Here is an 18,879-nt window from a genome sequence, read left to right on the forward strand (position 1 = left end):
CTTCTACCTTCTGTTACAAGCATTTCTAAGATTTTAATTCAGTAGAGATGAAAAATTGGAATTAAATCAGGAGTGTTTATAGGATACATAAAGGTTTGTGTTTTATAATGACATTCAAATGAATATCAATATCCACAGGCTGTGGCAAGTAAGACTTCAAGTTCAGAGGTGGAAATAATCAGGTATCAAGTGCTTATTCCTGTGACAGAAGTCCAAGTGAGAGCTTCCTCCGCAAAGGATATGGATTCTCACTTCCTGTGGGAACTTATTCATCTTAGAAGTCAATTACAGCGAAGATCAGAGAAAGTTTATGTCTTATCGAACAGGTTTGTGTATATAAAAGTTACTATTTTAAATTAATTCAGAAATTTCCGAAATCAATGTTACATAATAGGACTCATATGGATATGAAGCTGTCACTTTAAGTAATTAATTACCAACTAATCGGCCATAATCCATCTTTGAGATATACAGGGTGTCCGGGGAATAACTGTACATACTCTTACCAGAGATAGAGTTGGACTAGCTGGTTACGGATTGACTATAAAAAATTAATTTCTTGATTTCCCTAGAAAGCTACAGGGTGATTTTCCAACTTCATGGAAATACTTAGATCATCATTAAATCCAAACTTATTGGCGGATATTATTGAAACTCGGGAGGTTATTGACACATGCTAAGGTCAAGTCAGAAAGATATCAATTATTTCATTATTCCAGGGCCGGACTCATTAATATTCATTTAAAGTGTTCAGGGCAAAAAAAACACAAAAACACTTTGTATTTCAAATTACAAATAATTGATTCGTTTTTTAGGAAGAAGCTAAATTATGCTTCACTTCTCGGTATCACTCAAAGTTGTCACATCAAGAATTATTTTTTTATGAATTTCTGAATTTGGATAAAGTTCGAAAATTTGAATTTTTCACCATGAAGAGAAGTGAAAATCTCATGTTTGAATATAAAATGCGACTGTATTAGTAGAAAATTTACAAAAAAGTTCATAGCTTTAATAAGCACTTCAATAACGAAACAATAACAAATGAAAAAACTAAAATACAGTAAAGAGTACCTAATAAAAATAAAAATAGGAACGAATGAATTGCTAAGTCAACGATATTTCAAAAGTGGTTCGAAATGAAAACCATCAGCTTGTATACATTTCTCTTGCCGAATTTTCAAATTGGATACAGCCTTTCGAATCATATCGCCATTATTTCATAAAATATCGCAACAGTTGATTATTCTGTTCATCAGCTGTTCTCTTCACTGGAAGAAGTGTAACTTTGGTCTATATCATTGTTGTCGAACACCCAGTATACATAAGGATAATTTTGAAATATGCTTCTGTATACCCTATACAAAGCACCAATTTTTTTTTCAAAATACCTTCATTTACTCCCTCAAAGTGAAATCCGCGTCTGGGGTGGCCACCCATCAGTATATCAACAAATTATTATAGTCTTCTTCACCTTCAGTGACTTTTTTAAGAAAATTTATTATTTATTTTCGACCTGCACAAGATGACTATGTCCTGTTCAGGTAAATAAATTGCAATTTCCGAACTTTATCCAAATTAAGAAATTCATAAAAAAATAATTGTTGATGTGACAACTTTGAGCGGTACCAAAAACTGAAGCATAATTCAGCTTCTTTCTAAAAAGCTAATCAATCATTTGTAATTCGAAATACAAAGTGTTTTTTTTTACCCTGAATACTTTAAATGGAGATTAATGAGTCCGGCCCTGGAATAATGGAATAATTGATATCTTTCTGACTCAACCTTAGCATGTGTCAAGAACCTCCTAAGTTTCAATAATATCCGTCAATATGTTTGGATTTCATGATGGTCTAAGTATTTCCATGATGTTGGAAAATCACCCTGTAGCTTTTTAGGGAAATCCAGAAATTAATTTTTTATAGTCAATCCGTAATCAGCTAGTCCAACTCTATCTCTGGTATGAGTATGTACAGTTACTCCCGGGACACCCTGTATAAGGAAATTCCTTGTACGTGAATAGATCTTTATTTTTTCACAATCTGCTCTACATGTTTCGCCCTATGAAGGGATCATCAGGAGCTCTACAAATAGAGAAACAACATAATGTACATTACCTCACAACAATGTGAAAAAACTTACTCGTCTAGAATAAACAGACTATGCACAACATAGATATTGGAAACATCTAGTTTCCAATATCATAAAATTTAATGCCATAAATAAAATTTCACTCCAAGCCCTGCAATATAAAAATTTCATATTCATATATATGAATTGTGCACACCACCCGATAAAGTGGAAAGAGCGAAAAATGCTTCATACAATCTATTATCCGCAAAATCTCGTGGAAGATACGAAACAGTTTATCAAAAATCAAGGATTGGAAGATGAAACACAAAATCAATTCATTTTCGGAAAGTGTTATGTTATCATATTTTGAAGAACTGTCCAAAACAATGAAGCAATCGTCTCTTTGGACAATTTATTCAATACTAAGGCCAACACTAAACATAAACCATGATAACGTTAATATTACAACTCAACCTAAACTGATGGTTCTACTTGAAAGAAAATCAGATGGTTTCAAGAGTAAGAAATCGAAAACATTAACATTGACATCACAAGATATCTTTTTCCAAAACGCATATATTTGCTTACGAATTATATAAATTGACAGGCAAATATTGGTCCTTTTTTTCATTCTAGATAGTTGTAATTATCGGTATTAGTGGTGCTAGTAGAAAGCAGAAGCTACGCAACTTGAAGCCTGTAGACATGAAGGATACGGGAAATCTTCTGATAATTCATATTGCAGATTCAAAAACCAAAATGCAACGTTCATTTGTCGTTTCCAATTTGTAGGAACTTCATCAATCCACGTCCTGCAGGACAGCATGTTTAGACTCTGCCTTTCTTTTTGAATTCAGTAAATGGACCAAGAAATTTTGTTGGAATAAAAGAAATCTGCAACATGCCATAACAAGTAGCAGAATATTTACAGAATCCTAAGCAATACACAGACCATATTGCTTTAGGAGTTGGCGGTCATCAGCAGTGGCCGATAGTTATGTAGACAATTCTATGAGAAATATGACTGATGAACTCATCAAAAATAACATGTGCCATTAGAAATACGAGATGAAACAATGATATTATTTTTTTACAAAAAATCCGACAACCAACCCGCCCTCACTTATTTTTAATAATTGCACAGCAACAATAATAATTATTACAATCAAATTGTGAACTAAACTATAGGAACTTATTATAGTTCTAAAATTTTTTGTTATTTAATTGATTGATTCAAAATATATTCTCTCAATGGAATCCTAAGTTTGATGGGAATGAATGCGTTCGTAGAAAAAGTGTAGTACACAACTCGAGTTGTAAGGTAATTATGCACTCGCCGCTCTCACTGTAACTTTTCTAGTCGTGCGTAATATGCTATTTACAACTCTTGTTATGTAATATACTATTTTGTTTATACTCCACAATGACATAGAAAGAGAAATAGACCCAGCATTTCATTCATAATATCGGGATCGTTATGAAACCAACTGTTGGAAATAAGGTTGGTTTAGGATAAATTCTTCTTCAATGAAACGCACTTTGTGAAACAATCTGTATATTGATTCAATCGATTTAACGGAGGTCGATCTATAATCTCAATGAATATCAAACCAGAACTAAATAAGACGGAGAGAAATATCTTATTCCTAAAAGATGCTTATATGCAGTATACAGGTTCCAAAAGCAAAGTACATAATATGGTTCTCACAGTCGAAAACTGCTGATGAATGTCATTCAACGATTTGACCGCCAGAACTTATATTGTCGACTAATAAACCAATCGCATTTGACATATTTATTGTTGGCGAGAATTCTGAATGTGTCCCAAGCGATTGACCTCAATATTTCCACCATGTACGTTAGGAATAACGATCGTTCCATATCGTCCATCTTATTCAACAATGAAAAGCAATATCGGGAATATGGACTTTATTGAATGTTAGTTGTTGCAGCCCACACATATCAGACTGGTCACATGTTCAATTTCAATCAGACAAAGATTTTAGATGTAGAATGTCACCGATATAAAAGGTACATTAGCGAGATCTTTCATATGAAGAATAATAACACGGTACACGGTCAACTAAAGAGGAGATGTACAGAGTTTAAGTATATTGTACAATGTCTTGTTATCATAGTCAGTCACTGTTTGTGGCCTTCTCATTCCGGTAAACTAGGGGTGTGTGGAGAACATGTAAGAGACTCTCATCGCTCCTGGCTAACAGGTCAACAGACAGTAAATGGTAAACATTTTCATGTTGGGATTCATTCATTCATTCATTGCTGTATCATGTTACCGGGAATAAATCTACAAAAAGAAGAAAAAAAAATTGCGAACAGACTTGTAATTTCTTAGGGCTAGTTGCGACTGTGTACCCTCCTGTGACTAAAGGGACCCAACCGTGACCTGCAGATCCTTCCACACTCAGGGCATGGATAGTCACCAACCAGATCTGGCCGCCGCTGTATCCTTCTCGATTCTCCATTATAACTGTGTACCAAAGACCTCCACTGTGACCTGTCTAACGAGAGTTCCCAGTTATGATTGGCATTAACTAATTTTAGGGATTGATGTAGTGTATCCTTAAACCGCTTATACTGGCCTCCTGGTTTCCGGGCTCCCTCAGTGAATTCGCCATAAAGAGCTATTTTGGGGAGTCCTGTGTCTTGCATCCTCAGAATGTGGCCGCTCCATCTGAGTCGGGCCCTCGTTACTTGAGTCTCAATTGTTGTACAACTCGCGCGTTGCAAGACTTCTGCATTCGAAACTTTGTGGAACCATCTGATGTGCATTATCTGTCTTAGATGACGTTGCGTTTGTTCAAGCTGTTTGATATGTCGCCTGTAGGGCGTCCAGCTTTCGCTTCAGTAAAGAAGCGTTGGGAGGACCACTGCTTTGTAAACAGCTGTCTTGGTCTTCAGACTGAGGTCGTGATTTTGAAACACTCTGTCCTTTAGCTTCCAGAATGCCCGTGATGCTGAATTGATACGGTTTTGTATTTCCGTGTCTAGATTAGCCCTAGTATTTATGAAGCTTCCCAAGTATTTGAACTGCTGAACCTGTTCTAGAGTTTCATTCTCCAGGCTGATTTCTGTTTGAAGGCTTTCTGGTGGACTTACCAGGATTTTGGTCTTGTCGATATTGAGTCTAAGGCCTAAAGCTTCGTATATATGTTTATGTTTATGTTGCCAGGAGGGGGTGGAATTTGACTCTGATCTGCAACATATTATGTTGCCATTTTCGTTGTTGTGGTCTCTTCACAACCACCAATCATAGAACACGTTAGATGAATATATATGTAAGCGGCTCCCATTGTCCCCAGTTACCATGTCGACAGACAGTAAATGGTATATTTTCTTGGTGTTGCTGAGGATGATATTTATTTATTTTCCATAATTTTTGAAGAAATTATTTTCAAGTGTTCATTTTAAACAAGAAGAGAGAGTATTCTGTGTTTTGACTTGGGGCGGTACATACAGGGTGTCCCAAAACTGGTGCATCAAACGTCACACCACGATAGAGTAGATCAAACACTATCAATGACACCAAAATTAGTTGAGCTAAAATGTACCGTTCCTGAAAAAACCTAGCCTAAATTTGCCGATTTTCGAACTATTTTCTCAATCACAAGGCCAATTTGTGATTAAGGATAGCGTTTTTCTCCCATATTATCACCCCTATGGAGGGGGTTTAATCTGAGTAATAAAAATTATTTAGAAAAAACAATTGTTTCAATTCAAATTTACTTAGATTATCGATTAACTACTTAAAATAATTTCAATTAGGGGAGATAAAACAATAATCTTAGTTCAATATATTCTTTCTCACAAACTGGCCCTGTGATATTGAAAAATAGTATCGATATATGTCTTGGGAGTGGAAGACATTTATCCATATTATTGAAGATAAGGAATACGATAGTGTTAGATTTATTGAAAAATAGTTCGAAAATCGGCAACTTTAGGTATTTTAATAAAATTCTGATTATTTCGGAAACGGTACATTTTCGTTGAACTTATGTTAGTGTCGTTCGATAATATTTGGTCTACTCCATCGTGTTGTGACGTTTGATTCATAACAAAAGTGAAATATTATGTGTTTTTCACAGAAAACCTGCGGAGATTAACAAAAGTGATGGTGAATCAACAAAATTGTAGAATTGTGAATACATTTTTCTAGGTTGTTTACTATCGTATATTATCTCCATTGTATGTAGATAAGTCTGTTCTTGTCTTGAAATTCAGTTGGCAGCTAAGGTACCCAGCGAGCACAAAAACATCTCAGAGATGTTAAAAGTAAGAGATTTCGAGACATTGAACATCCACTGCGATGTTCTGTTTATACATGAATAGAACTTTTATAGAACAGCCAATGTCCGCCACAGGCGGCTATTATATGGATGTCCCTGGGATGTCACAAAAAGAACTACTGAGAAGTTTTTTTGATAGCCTTTTCATGTACACAATAGAACATTTCTAATGCGCTTTGCGCACACGAAATCGCTGTTTATAAGAATTTATATGAAATTCTTTTGTGAGGCCTTTTTTCTTTCATTTGAATGTTTGAGGATACCACATTCTATTTTAAAGGAACTACAAAGTTTTTAAATGAAATACAGAATACTATATAAGAATAAAAATATTTTAATGATACTTCAACAGGTACAAAAGGAAAAGAAATCACATTTCACATGAAAAAGTGAACAACAAAAAACAATTGATAAATATTATACTACAGAAAGGGAGAATAAACAAAAAAATATATCACATTCAATAAAACAAACATAAACAACCAAAAAGACATATCCCATTCAACATAAAAAAAACAGAAATAATAGAAAACAAACTGATTATAATATTAGATGTACCGAAAGGGAAAATGAAAAAAAATTTATGAAAAATTTATTTTCCCTTCATTTTATCGTCCCTCCTCCTCTGCCTAATATGCCTAAACCAATCTTTGGCATAGAGTTCGAATACTTTCATAGTGATTTGGAATTTTTTATGGACCACATCTACAAAATAAAAACAATTCAAACAATTAATTCACAAAATATATGAAGGTTAAGATGATTTTTTCCAATTAAAATAACAGAGAAAATAGCTGCATGAAAGGATCTGGAAGATTTGAGTTGTATATAGCTCCTGAACAGGTTGATTTGCGAAACGATTTTATTTATTTCATTATTTGTACTGGTATATTTAAAGATGGAACAATTTAAAGAAGTTTTCAAAAACAAGAACTTTTCTGGGACAATTTGAATTATTTTGTGATTGACAAGTGATATGAATGATTATTATCATCGTCAAAAGAGTAATCTTACAAAATATTCTGGGAATTATCAACGGCAGAGATAGATTATCGAAATATGTTGAAATCCTCGATGATATGGCTTTAAACTTTATAGAGTTATTTCTTGAATAATTATAATAACCTTCCATATACCATTCGATTATTCCAACAAAAATACAATGATCTGTCATACCTAGTCCCAAATACACAAATAATATTAACCACGCAGCGTGGATTCTTTTGAGGTTATATGTATGTTTCTGGACATTATACTATACATTTAATTCATGTAATACTTACTTATTAATTGTATTTGGTTACTATGAAGAGATCGATCCTAAATTCACAATGAAAACCAACACAGAAGTAGTTAATATTATACAAATCACCAATCAATTTTCAACTCCGAACAGTCCACAGTCCAAACTACGAAGAAAGTGGAAATGGCGGCAAAATGAAATAGGTGAATTGTATATTGTTTATTTGGAATAAACCTTCCAAGGCAAACGCGACGTCAAGAGAAGTTTACATTATTTTGAACTCGACAGTACCTCTCAGTAGGTAGACGAAGAAATGCCACAGATGGCACAGATCAGAACAAATAGTGCATATTACGTTTCAAAGAAACATCCTCATGGCAACATTTTCGAAACATCCCAAAACATCCCAGGGATGTTTGTGCTCGCTGGGTAATAATTCTAGTTCAATTTATAATTGTTTTTTCAGCACTGAATAGTGAAACATCTGAATCGACATCTATGATCTTCTAAATATTTTTATTACCCAATTTATTATTGTATTGTAGTAGGTATTGCTTTTGTAGAAGCATTGCTCTTTTAATAATCACTCTGTACTTTTATATATGATATAAGTACATGTTACATGTTGACTTAAAATAGATATTTAATCAACTAGTAAGCCCTAATCTATTTTTCCGGTGCATCCATCTTTTAGCACCAAATCAATAAAAAAAAGTCATAAGCGGAAATAAGATTAATCAATCAAATCAACCCGATTTATACACTGTGTACCCCCGGCCGTCCAGTTTCAAAAACGACTATTCCACCACGGTCAATATCGTATGTCTCATAATGCTGCAGTCTGTTAATTTTTTCTCTTATTTAGAATAGAATGCCGAAGCGAATAATAAGGTATATGCAAGGAGGGATGGAGTGACTTCTTACCAAGGATTATAAATAAGGGTTTATAATCTACAATTTCATAGGTTTTTTTTTTATTCAGAATATTTCACGGATTTCTACTCCGGGAGAAACAGAATATCGGTTCATTTTGATCGTTGGAGGTGGGGTTCTAGGGCTGTCAGAATGAAACAAAAAATTTTGATACATCCCCCTATAAACCAGTTTTTTTGGACGGTCATTCTGAACTTGAAAAACAGGAGGAATATGAGCATCATCGTAATATAAAAATCAATAATGGAATCGGGGATTATAAAACATGATCTATACTCCTTGGTATGAAATGAGTCTTTTCCTTCCTTAAACATAGGTAATTATTCGGTTCGCCATACTATTATGAATAAGGGAACATAAATTAACCGACTACAGCACTGATATGAGAGATCGATCGAGAGCAAAAATACGACTATATGACTTGAGGTAATAATATTAATTCGAGGAGGATCATACAATGTATATATTAAAATAAATATGGTTACATCAGGACAATAGACTCAATCATGAATCAATTTGGAATGTTAGAATTTTACGGTTTAAATATTCCATGAGCTGTGATTTTTCAACATCAATGCATTTCAGATTTCAGGATACAGAATATATCATAAAATTGAATAATTTTCCTTAGGTAAATTTTCCTTGAAAAGATTTTTCTTAGATAGATACCTGAAAACTCCCACCTCAAGATATTTTTGTATCTTCCTTCATAAACTAAGTCAATTCAATTGTTTACGAAACTGAACATAACCTCTCAATGTAGTAATTTTGAAAGATCCTAATTTTGAACTTACTGTACATTACTGGAATGGGGAAAACTTGTTGTGCAGTGAAAATAAGAAAGACTCGAAGTTGATATTATTGCAGTTTAAGATCTAACTGAAATATAAAAGTACAAATCTGGGTCAACTGATGATTGAAGTTAGGTACATAGGTTACGTTAATGTCAGCTGATGGGCTGATCTTTCTTTGCTGTTGTGCGAAAATAGACCTTATCGACTCGAGTGATAAGAAACGGCAACAGGCCCCAGGTGAAGATGGATGCGTTTACATTCGTGCTGAAAAATCTCGAATTTCTGAAGCAATTTGAGAGGAGGTCTAGGAGAAATATCATTATTGTTTTTGGGTGGACTGCGTCGAATGAGGATATTGATTTGGATTTTATTTTGTTGAAGTTGGTGGAGTGAACGTGTGTTCTAACGCTGCGATTGAATGAAGAACTATATCAGTGAAATATTGTTAAAAATTTTGATTAAATTGTACAGGGTAAAATTTTGCTGTTCGTGTCGCGAATATTTGAATGAAGGAACTTGAATAATAATTGATGAAACGGAGAAATTGTTTATATATTCTCAATATCGTTTCTTTTTTTGTTCATGTTGACAGGCAGCGTGCATTCCCCAGGTGGATTCCGGTAAAATATGTTCATTGCATGACTCATTGTCGGAGCGAAGATACAAGATAATCGGACCTTTCCATATCTCACCGAATTCCCCGATTCCGGTCTTTTCCGTGGCCCGCCCTCTCTGTTTAAAAGTCTTCCTTAAAGGCCCAAGGAAGTGAAGTGTGTCTTCCTTTCCGACCTCATCCTTATTTTATTCTGTGTCGCTGAAGTTTTATTAATACTATGGATGAAAAAACTGTTCAGAATATTCTGGAAAAAATTGAAAATAGTAAAACCGAGATAAAGAATAGCATTCAGGCTTTGGAATCTAATATATTGCTGGAGCTTGAAGCATTGAAATTCAAAATCCGCTCGCTCGAGCAGGAAAATATGTTTTTGAAAGATAAAATGGATCGGCTGGAGAGAAAAACTAGGGAAAATAATATTGTTGTCTTCGGGTGGGGAGCATCTAATGAGAGTATAAATTCGGATTTTATTTGTAGTGAACTGAAAAACCTGGTGGGGGTGGAAATTGATCGCAGAGATATAAATAATTTTCATTGCATGGGTAAAGGATCGAATCGACCGGTGAAGGTTGAATTTGTTTCTCATCTAAAAAAGGTTGAAGTAATCAAAAATTGTAAGAAATTGAGAGGAAGTGGTGTTGCTATCAGAGACGATTTGACGGAACTACAACGGAGCGAATATCGGATGCTGAGAGGATATTTGATTGAGGAAAGAGAGAAAGGCGATAGTTGTTATATCAGAGGCAGTAAACTTGTTGTTAACAATAGACAATATACTCTCCAGGAATTGGAACAGGCCCGAGAACCACCCTCTACCCGCCGATGCAACAGTAATCCGGCAACCCCTGCTCAATCGCTCATATTGCATTCCAAAGACGCTGAAAAACGCGTTCAAGTTCAACCACCTAAAAGTGTTGAGGAGGTTTCAGTGGACCATCAATCAAGAAATACACCAGTATTTGGTAAAAACGCCAGAAGAACAGCGAAACCGGAAAAATATACGAGATTGCGCTCGAATTCTCAGAGAAAGGATTTGAAATAGAGACCACGTTCATCTCACCGTATTGCTGTTTGTGTGATTTTGTTGGTTTTTTTTCTTCTTTTTTTATTGCATTGTGATAGCGTAACCTTTTTCTTTTTTCTGTACTTTTTGAATAAAAAATGGATCCATTCATTAGGGAATATAGTAACGAACCAATTTCAGCGAATATTGTTCCAGATAAAGGTGATTTTTCACCAAGGAAACCAACAACACTTGGTATTCTACAACTTAACATCAGAAGTGTTATGAAAAATATGGATGAGTTTATTTTGTTTTTGAATAGGCTCGCACTCGAAATTCAGATTGTAGTTCTTACCGAAACACATCTCGTTTATGACTTAGATGTGCTGAAAATTCATGGATTCACCACTTTATATAATGAGGGGTTACTCAACAAGAATGATGGGGTCATAGTATATATTCGAGATGATATCAAGTTTTCCCATGAGGTAAAAAATCTAGGTGATAAAAAAATTTTAGAGGTCTCAACGATGATTGAATCCAGAAACATAATTCTGACTGCAGTCTACAGATCACCAAGTACTTGTCCAGATTATTTTAACGTCGATTTGCAACGGTACCTTCAATCGGTGGGAAGGAATGACATGCACATTATGACGGGTGATATAAACATTGATTTGCTGTCGAGTGTAGATTTCTCTGAGGAATACAAGAATATTTTAAACACCTATGGGTATGAATCGTACATAAATGACATCACTCGACCGGCGAGTCAAACTTGCATCGACCATTTCTATGTGAAAACGAAAGTAGCTGGGGAAATTCAGTCATATATTTTTCATCATGAGATTACTGATCACTATCCTATCGCATTGACCGTGGATTTGACAGCACAGTTAACGAGTTTGGCCAACGCTAATAATAAAATTAAGAAATACATAGATTACACAGCACTGAAGACTGATTTAGGCGAGGAGAGGTGGGAAAGGTTTTATTCTCTACATGATTTAGACGAGATAACTGACGAATTTATTGGGAAAGTTAATGCATATATCGAAAAAAATACAAAAAATATCAGGTTAAAAAGACAGCATACAAGGAGAAAAAAGTGGATCACTTCTGCATTACTAACATCAATAAACAGAAAGCAGCAACTATATAAGGAAGTACAGGGGGACCCGAGCAACGCACTTTTGAGATTGAAGTATAACGTCTACAAAAATAAGTTGACAAAATTAATTAAAGTCGCGAAAAAAATGTATGCTCAGAAACTGATAAGGGACAATGTTAACCAGTCCAAGGCGCTCTGGGATGCTGTAAATACCATTTGCAATCGGTCAAGGCCTGAAACAAGAATTGAGAAAATTAAATCGGCAGATGGTACAATTCTGGAGTCTAAAAAACATGTCTGTGACAGTTTCAATAAATATTATACCAAATTAGGCCAATCATACGCAGAGAGAATCAAAAATCCTGACAGTTATAGAGAAAATGATAAGGTAGTAAGGAACTCCATGTATCTCTCCCAAACGAATACCAAAGAGGTCCAGGAAACAATTATGAATCTGCGGCATAAAACAGCTCCTGGAATTGACAATATAAGAACAGAAACTCTAAAGATTATATCTGATGAGGTGAAGATCCCCCTCACTTACCTGATTAACGGCTGTTTTGATAAAGGATACTTTCCGAAAAGTTTAAAAGTTGGAATCATTAAACCTCTTTTCAAAGGTGGAGATAATTTGGAAATGAAGAACTACAGACCAATATTGTTGATCTCTAGTGTTGCAAAGGTCATGGAGAGGATACTGAAGACAAGAATAATAAAGTTTTGTGATAAACATGGGATCATTTCAGAATGTCAGTATGGCTTTAGAGAAAAAAGGTCAACCGAGGACGCAATACAGCATCTGACATCTTATATTTACAACTCGCTAGATAAGAGCAAACCCTCCTTATGCGTCTTCGTTGATCTCTCTAAGGCATTCGATACCGTCTCTCATGAAAAACTTCTCGATAAATTAGACAAATACGGCTTTAGAGGGAAAGTCTATGACTTGCTTAGGAGTTACTTAACGGATCGAGAACAAAGAGTTCATATAGATGGAGAGTTTAGTGAGCCCTTGTATGTGAATTACGGGGTGCCACAGGGTACAGTGCTTGGACCACTCTTGTTCACACTGTATATTAATAGTTTGTTGAGTGTTCAGATCAGGAATAGAATGATTTGTTTTGCGGACGACGTGGCGCTTTTTTGCGAATCGGATTCGTGGGAATCGTTGAAAACAGAAGCTGAAGCCGACGCCAGAGCATTAGACAAGTGGTTCAGATACAATATATTAACACTTAATCTGAAAAAAACAAGATATTTACCCTTTTCTTCGTACTCAAGTGGATTACCGCATATGGGACCTCTGGTGATCGGAACGGGTTCGCTTGTTCCAGAAGCCGAATCAATCAGATATTTGGGTGTTACAATCGATCGACATCTTAGATGGGACATACAAATTAAGAATATGGTGAATAAGTTGAGAGGTATATTATATAAATTGAAATATTTGAAAGATTACCTTGATTTGAGACACCTCAAACTTCTGTATTATGCGTTAGTCCAGTCACAGCTGACGTACGGAATTGTCGGTTGGGGCGGCGTAAATGATACTCACCTGGAAAACTTAAATGTAATCCAACGATGGATTTTGCGGGTTATTTATAGTAAACCACTTACATTCTCGAACGATAGTATATACGAAGAGTCCGAGCTGCTTGACGTGAGGCAACTTTTCTGTTTGAAGATGCTGATGAATATGAAAAGGTCTAAAATAACATCCGACCCCATAACACACTGTTACAACACAAGAAGTAAAATAAACCCTTTGAGCGTACCCCGTTGCGATAAAACTGTTGGACAACGCTGCTGCGATTACCTTGCACCGAAACTTTTCAGCCAGCTTCCCCCGAAAATAAAGAAGATAAATAGTATTGGTTTATTCAGGAAACGGTCAATTGAGTGGATAATCTCTTACGGAAGAACAAGACTGCATGTTTATATCAATCAGAAGGACAGATAAAGTGGGATTAATGAAGAGAATTTATGATTTTGTGTTTTGGTAGATTGTTGTATTTTTTATTTCGTTGTGTTTTACCATCGGTAGAGGAATGATTAATGACATCACTTACAAGCGATAGCTTTCCGGAGCTATAGCTTCTGTGATTTATTTATTTGTTCACTTTTTTCATGCTTTTGTTATTCTTTTTTGTACTGTACGTTTACCTGTACTCCATGTCTCTACTAGACTGTAATTAATTTGGTGAATAAATATTATTATTATTATATTATTATTATTTTGTTTGTGCTGAACTCAATAAACTGCTGGGTATTGAAATTCACGGTGAAGACATAAATGATTTCTTTTGTTTATGCAGGAAATCAAACCGGCCGGTTAAGATTGAGTTCGTTTCGCACCTGAAAAAGATTGAGGTTCTTAGAAGCGCAAAAAAACTCAGAGGAACTGGTGTTGCGATTGCAGGCGATTTAACGGAGCAGCGAGGCGAGTATCAGGTACTGAAGAAATTTTTGATTGAAGAAAGAAAGAAGGGTAAGACTTGCTACATTAAAGGAGGTAAACTGGTTGTCAACAATAGAGAGTTTTCAATTCACAAACTGCAAGAATTACGGAGAGAAAAGGCCTAGTCTGACAGTACGCCGGCGACCCCGACCCAAGCCCTAATATTGCGGCTAGAAAACATCCAGGAGCAGACTCGAGTTCATCAGACTGAGGCGAGGGCAGAGATTTCGGAAGTCGCTCCACTGCGTAATACACCGGTAACTGATACAGTAACTATCAAACAAGGAGATACACCAAAATCTGATAAAGGTCTCAAGAAAAATATTGGAAAAAGTACACGTTTGCGTTCTAACTCGCGGAGGGGTCACCTGAAGTAGTCGGCGGAGTTCACTCTACACATAACCTTTTGTCTGTTGTGACGGGCTTTTTTTTCTCACCCTGGACGCTCCTTACCTTCGCTCGGGCGCCAGTGGGGCAATCAGAGGAACCCCACGTCTCTCACAGAATCTCCGAAAATTAGAGAGCCCGGGTAGACTTGAATGATCAGTGGAGAAGCGTAGCAGTGAAAACTAGGGTGGTAGCGTCTTCTTGGTCTCTGCTTTCTGACGGTTTTTAATCGTTCAAAAAGAGTACCTACCTCTTCTGACGAAAATCTAGTTCTAACTGATTTAGGGAACTGTCTCTCACTGGCAAAAATAACTGGCAACAAAATAAATATTTAGTCCTTTATTCCTACTGGATTAAATTATATACAGAAATGTACAAGTCTCAACAAATATTGAAGTCAACCGGCGTCCTGATCGGTGTGGGGGCGGCTGATGAAACACGGTCTCTCCAGGAAAATACGGTTGAAATAGACGGTAAATACGGTTAAATTTTGTACGGTCACTCCAGAGGAGTACGGTGGAAATAGACGGTAGTTACGGTCTGTTGAGATCCTGGCAAGTCACTCCTTCTGTCGGCGGAAATCGGTACAGTAGCTGGTCTCAGTCGAATGGCAGTGCACCCTGTCTCTCTCTCCTTGTCTCTCTCTCTCTCTCTCTCTCTCTCTGTTACCCTCTGTCGACAGAAATCGGTACCGTGGCTGGTCTCAGTCCAATTGCAGTGCTGTCTCTCTCTCTCTCTCTATCTCTCTCTCTCTCTCTGTGGTCCTCAAAATGGCTGCCAGTCAGACAGCAGGTCGGAAGAAGCTGTCAACCTGTAACTTGATCGGTCGGAAGTCGGCAATATATTAACAAAATAAGCACCAAAAATACGGTAGGAACTCAAAGTCCTACGGGGACCCCACGGCGGTCGCACGGACACAGATGGCCGGCACTCTACACAGTCTACGATCACTAGGTCAAGTTTAAACGGTTAGTAAGTATTCTCAGCCAATCAAACAGACTAAAGAAAGCGGAAAATAGCCCTCGGGTAAGCACTACGTAAGAAACAATAATACTACAAGTGACTTGCCTTAAACTTTCAAACTTCTTGACGTAATTTCCAACTCACGGCAATAACACCTTACGCACTTTTCTCGGCAGCTCAATCTCCACTGACCTCGCTCTTGACCTTCCGCGCAGGGCTCGAAGAAGTACCACTCCTCGGGAAAACTGTCCCCACTATCGGTAACTCATTTCCCCATTGGCTGCACTCAAATTGTTCGGTCAATCAGTCGGCTCGGAAAGAGACAGAAACAACTGAAGAGAAGGAAAAACTGAACAAGTTGAAAGACCTCTCTCGACTCAGAAAATGCACGGTTGAACGGAAAGAATTATAAAATATATAAATTCTGAAAAAAAAAGACATATACGGTCTCCGCTACAACTATGGGACTGGTCGGTGGAAAACAATGACATAATATCAATCGGTAAAGACCCCCTATGATAACATAACGGTTTTCTTCGAAAATATTTCGGTTGATGGGTCTTATTATACAAGTATAGGTGAAGAAATATCCTTTTCGTGGCGGGGCAAAATCTGCCTCGTCACACTGTCCATCCCATTGTCAAATTATTAAATAGAAGATTGAAAAAAAAAAGGAAAAGAAAGCAAATAATCAAATTTTCTACACATGTGTATATGTTTTTGTATGTTGTACATTCTATCGTCTCTAACTTATCCCTTGTGGTTGTTTCTTTCAAATGGATCCATTTATAAGAGAATATCATAGCAAACCAATTCTACCAAAGATTATAACAGATTTAAAAAACTTTGCACCACAGAAACGAACACCACTTAACATCCTGCAGTTGAACATAAGAAGTATAATGAAGAATATGGATGAATTGATTTTGTTTCTGAATGGAGTTGCGCTGGAGTTTCAGATTATTGTTCTATCTGAAACATATCTCCTACATGATTTGCACGTACTGAAGATTGATGGTTTTACCACATTATATAATGAAAGCGTATTAAACAGGAATGATGGGGTCCTAGTATATATCAAAGATGACATCCATTTCACCCATGAAGTGAGAAACCTAGGAGATCTTAAGTAATTAGAAGTCTCTACGGAGATTGAATCACAACAAGACAGTGGATTTGAGTCGGAAGTCGACAGATACGTCTAGAGAGGATGATGGTTGCAGACAATATATTGATTATCCAGCACTTAAGACCGCATTGAGAATGGAAAAATGGGAGGAATTCTATTGTTCACATAATATAGATGCTATGACTGATGAGTTCATTGAGAAAATTAACAAACATATAGCCGAAAATACAAGAAACGTAAGGTTGAAAAAATATAACACTAAGAGGAAAAAATGGATTACTAACGGACTTCTCACATCACTAAATGAAAAACAACGCTTATATAGAGCCGTACAGATGGATCCCAGGAATTCACTTTTGAGGATGGAATATGTGAAATATAAAAATAAATTAACAAAACTAATGAATGTCGCGAAAAGAACATTTGCACAAAAATTGATAAGAGATAACGTCAACCAGTCCAAGGCTCTTTTGGATTGCGTGGATTTTATGTAAACGGTCCAAAAATTTACAAAATTAGATCGATGGATGGTACATTATTGGAATCCAAAGGAGAAATTTCGAACAACTTCAATAATTATTATAACTCACTAGGCCAAAAATACGCAAAAAAAATTTTAAAATCCCTGAAAACTATAAAGAGAATGATAAGACTGTGCAGAACTCCATGTGCTCAATGCCTACGGACATCGAAGAAGTGCATAAGACGATAATGCAACTAAAACAAAAAAAATCCCCCGGCCATGATAACATAAGATCGGAAACTTTAAAGAACATATCTGATGAGGTAAAAATTCCTCTGGCCCACTTGATAAACTGTTGTTTTAGTGAAAATTGGTATTGTGAAACCTCTGTTCAAGAGTGGAAATAAACTGGAAATGAAGAACTATAGACCAATATCTCTAATATCAAACATTGCAAAAATCATAGAAAAAATAGTGAAAAAGAGAATGACAGATTTCTGTCTCAAATATAAGATTATTTCACAGCGTCAATATGGATTCATGGAGAAGAAATCAACGGAAGATGCGCTCTATCAATTGACATCTCACATCTACAGTTCTCTAGACAAGTGTAAATCATCCTTATGCGTGTTCGTTGACCTCTCTAAGGCTTTCGACACTGTCGATCATGAGAAACTACTAAAGAAGTTGGACAACTATGGTTTCAGAGGGAAAGTATATGATTTACTTAGAAGTTATCTGACTGATCGAGAGCAGAGGGTGGATATCGGTGATGAGCTGAGTGGACCCAGGTATGTGAGTTATGGGGTACCACAGGGTACTATACTTGGGCCACTGTTATTTATAATATACATTAACAGCTTATTGAATCTCGGAATCAAAGGAAAAATTCTTAGTTTTGCGGACGATATTGCACTACTCTGTGAGTCCGACTCGTGGAAACTTTGGAATCAGAAACCGAGGCTGACCTTACAATTCTAGAGGATTGGTTCAGTTACAACACGCTCACCCTCAACCTAGAAAAAACGAAATACTAACCCTTTTGCTCAAAATCCAGTGGACTGCCATGCATGGGGTGTTTGTCGGCCGGAACTGACTCTCGCATCTTGGAAGCAGAATCGGTCAAGTATTTGGGTGTGATCATTGGCCGACATATGAGGTGGGACCTACAAATAAAAACTATAGTGAATAAATTGAGAGGTGTGCTGTATAAAATAAAATATTTGAAAGAATACCTAGATGTGAAACACCTTAAACTGCTCTACTTTGCGTTGGTCCAATCGCAGCTGACATATGGAATTGTGGGTTGGGGGGGTGTTATAGTGATACTCACCTGGAGGAATTGAGTGTTATTCAAAGATGGATTCTGCGGGTAATCTATAGTAAACCACTCACCTTC

At 36.3% G+C, this 18,879-nt stretch overlaps 1 protein-coding gene across 1 annotated transcript in view; it reads left to right on the top strand.

The window, feature by feature from the left end:
- The window catches only part of LOC123311362, a 1,278,848-nt gene that overhangs the window by 1,047,059 nt on the left and 212,910 nt on the right, over positions 1 to 18,879 (top strand). Inside the window, exon 28 of the mRNA XM_044895271.1 lies at positions 139 to 326. Coding sequence (XP_044751206.1) covers positions 139 to 326 — 188 coding nt within the window. The remainder of the gene's footprint in view (positions 1 to 138; positions 327 to 18,879) is intronic.

The sequence above is a fragment of the Coccinella septempunctata genome, chromosome 4 (genome assembly GCF_907165205.1).
Source record: "Coccinella septempunctata chromosome 4, icCocSept1.1, whole genome shotgun sequence".
In the NCBI taxonomy this organism is placed as follows: domain Eukaryota; kingdom Metazoa; phylum Arthropoda; class Insecta; order Coleoptera; family Coccinellidae; genus Coccinella; species Coccinella septempunctata.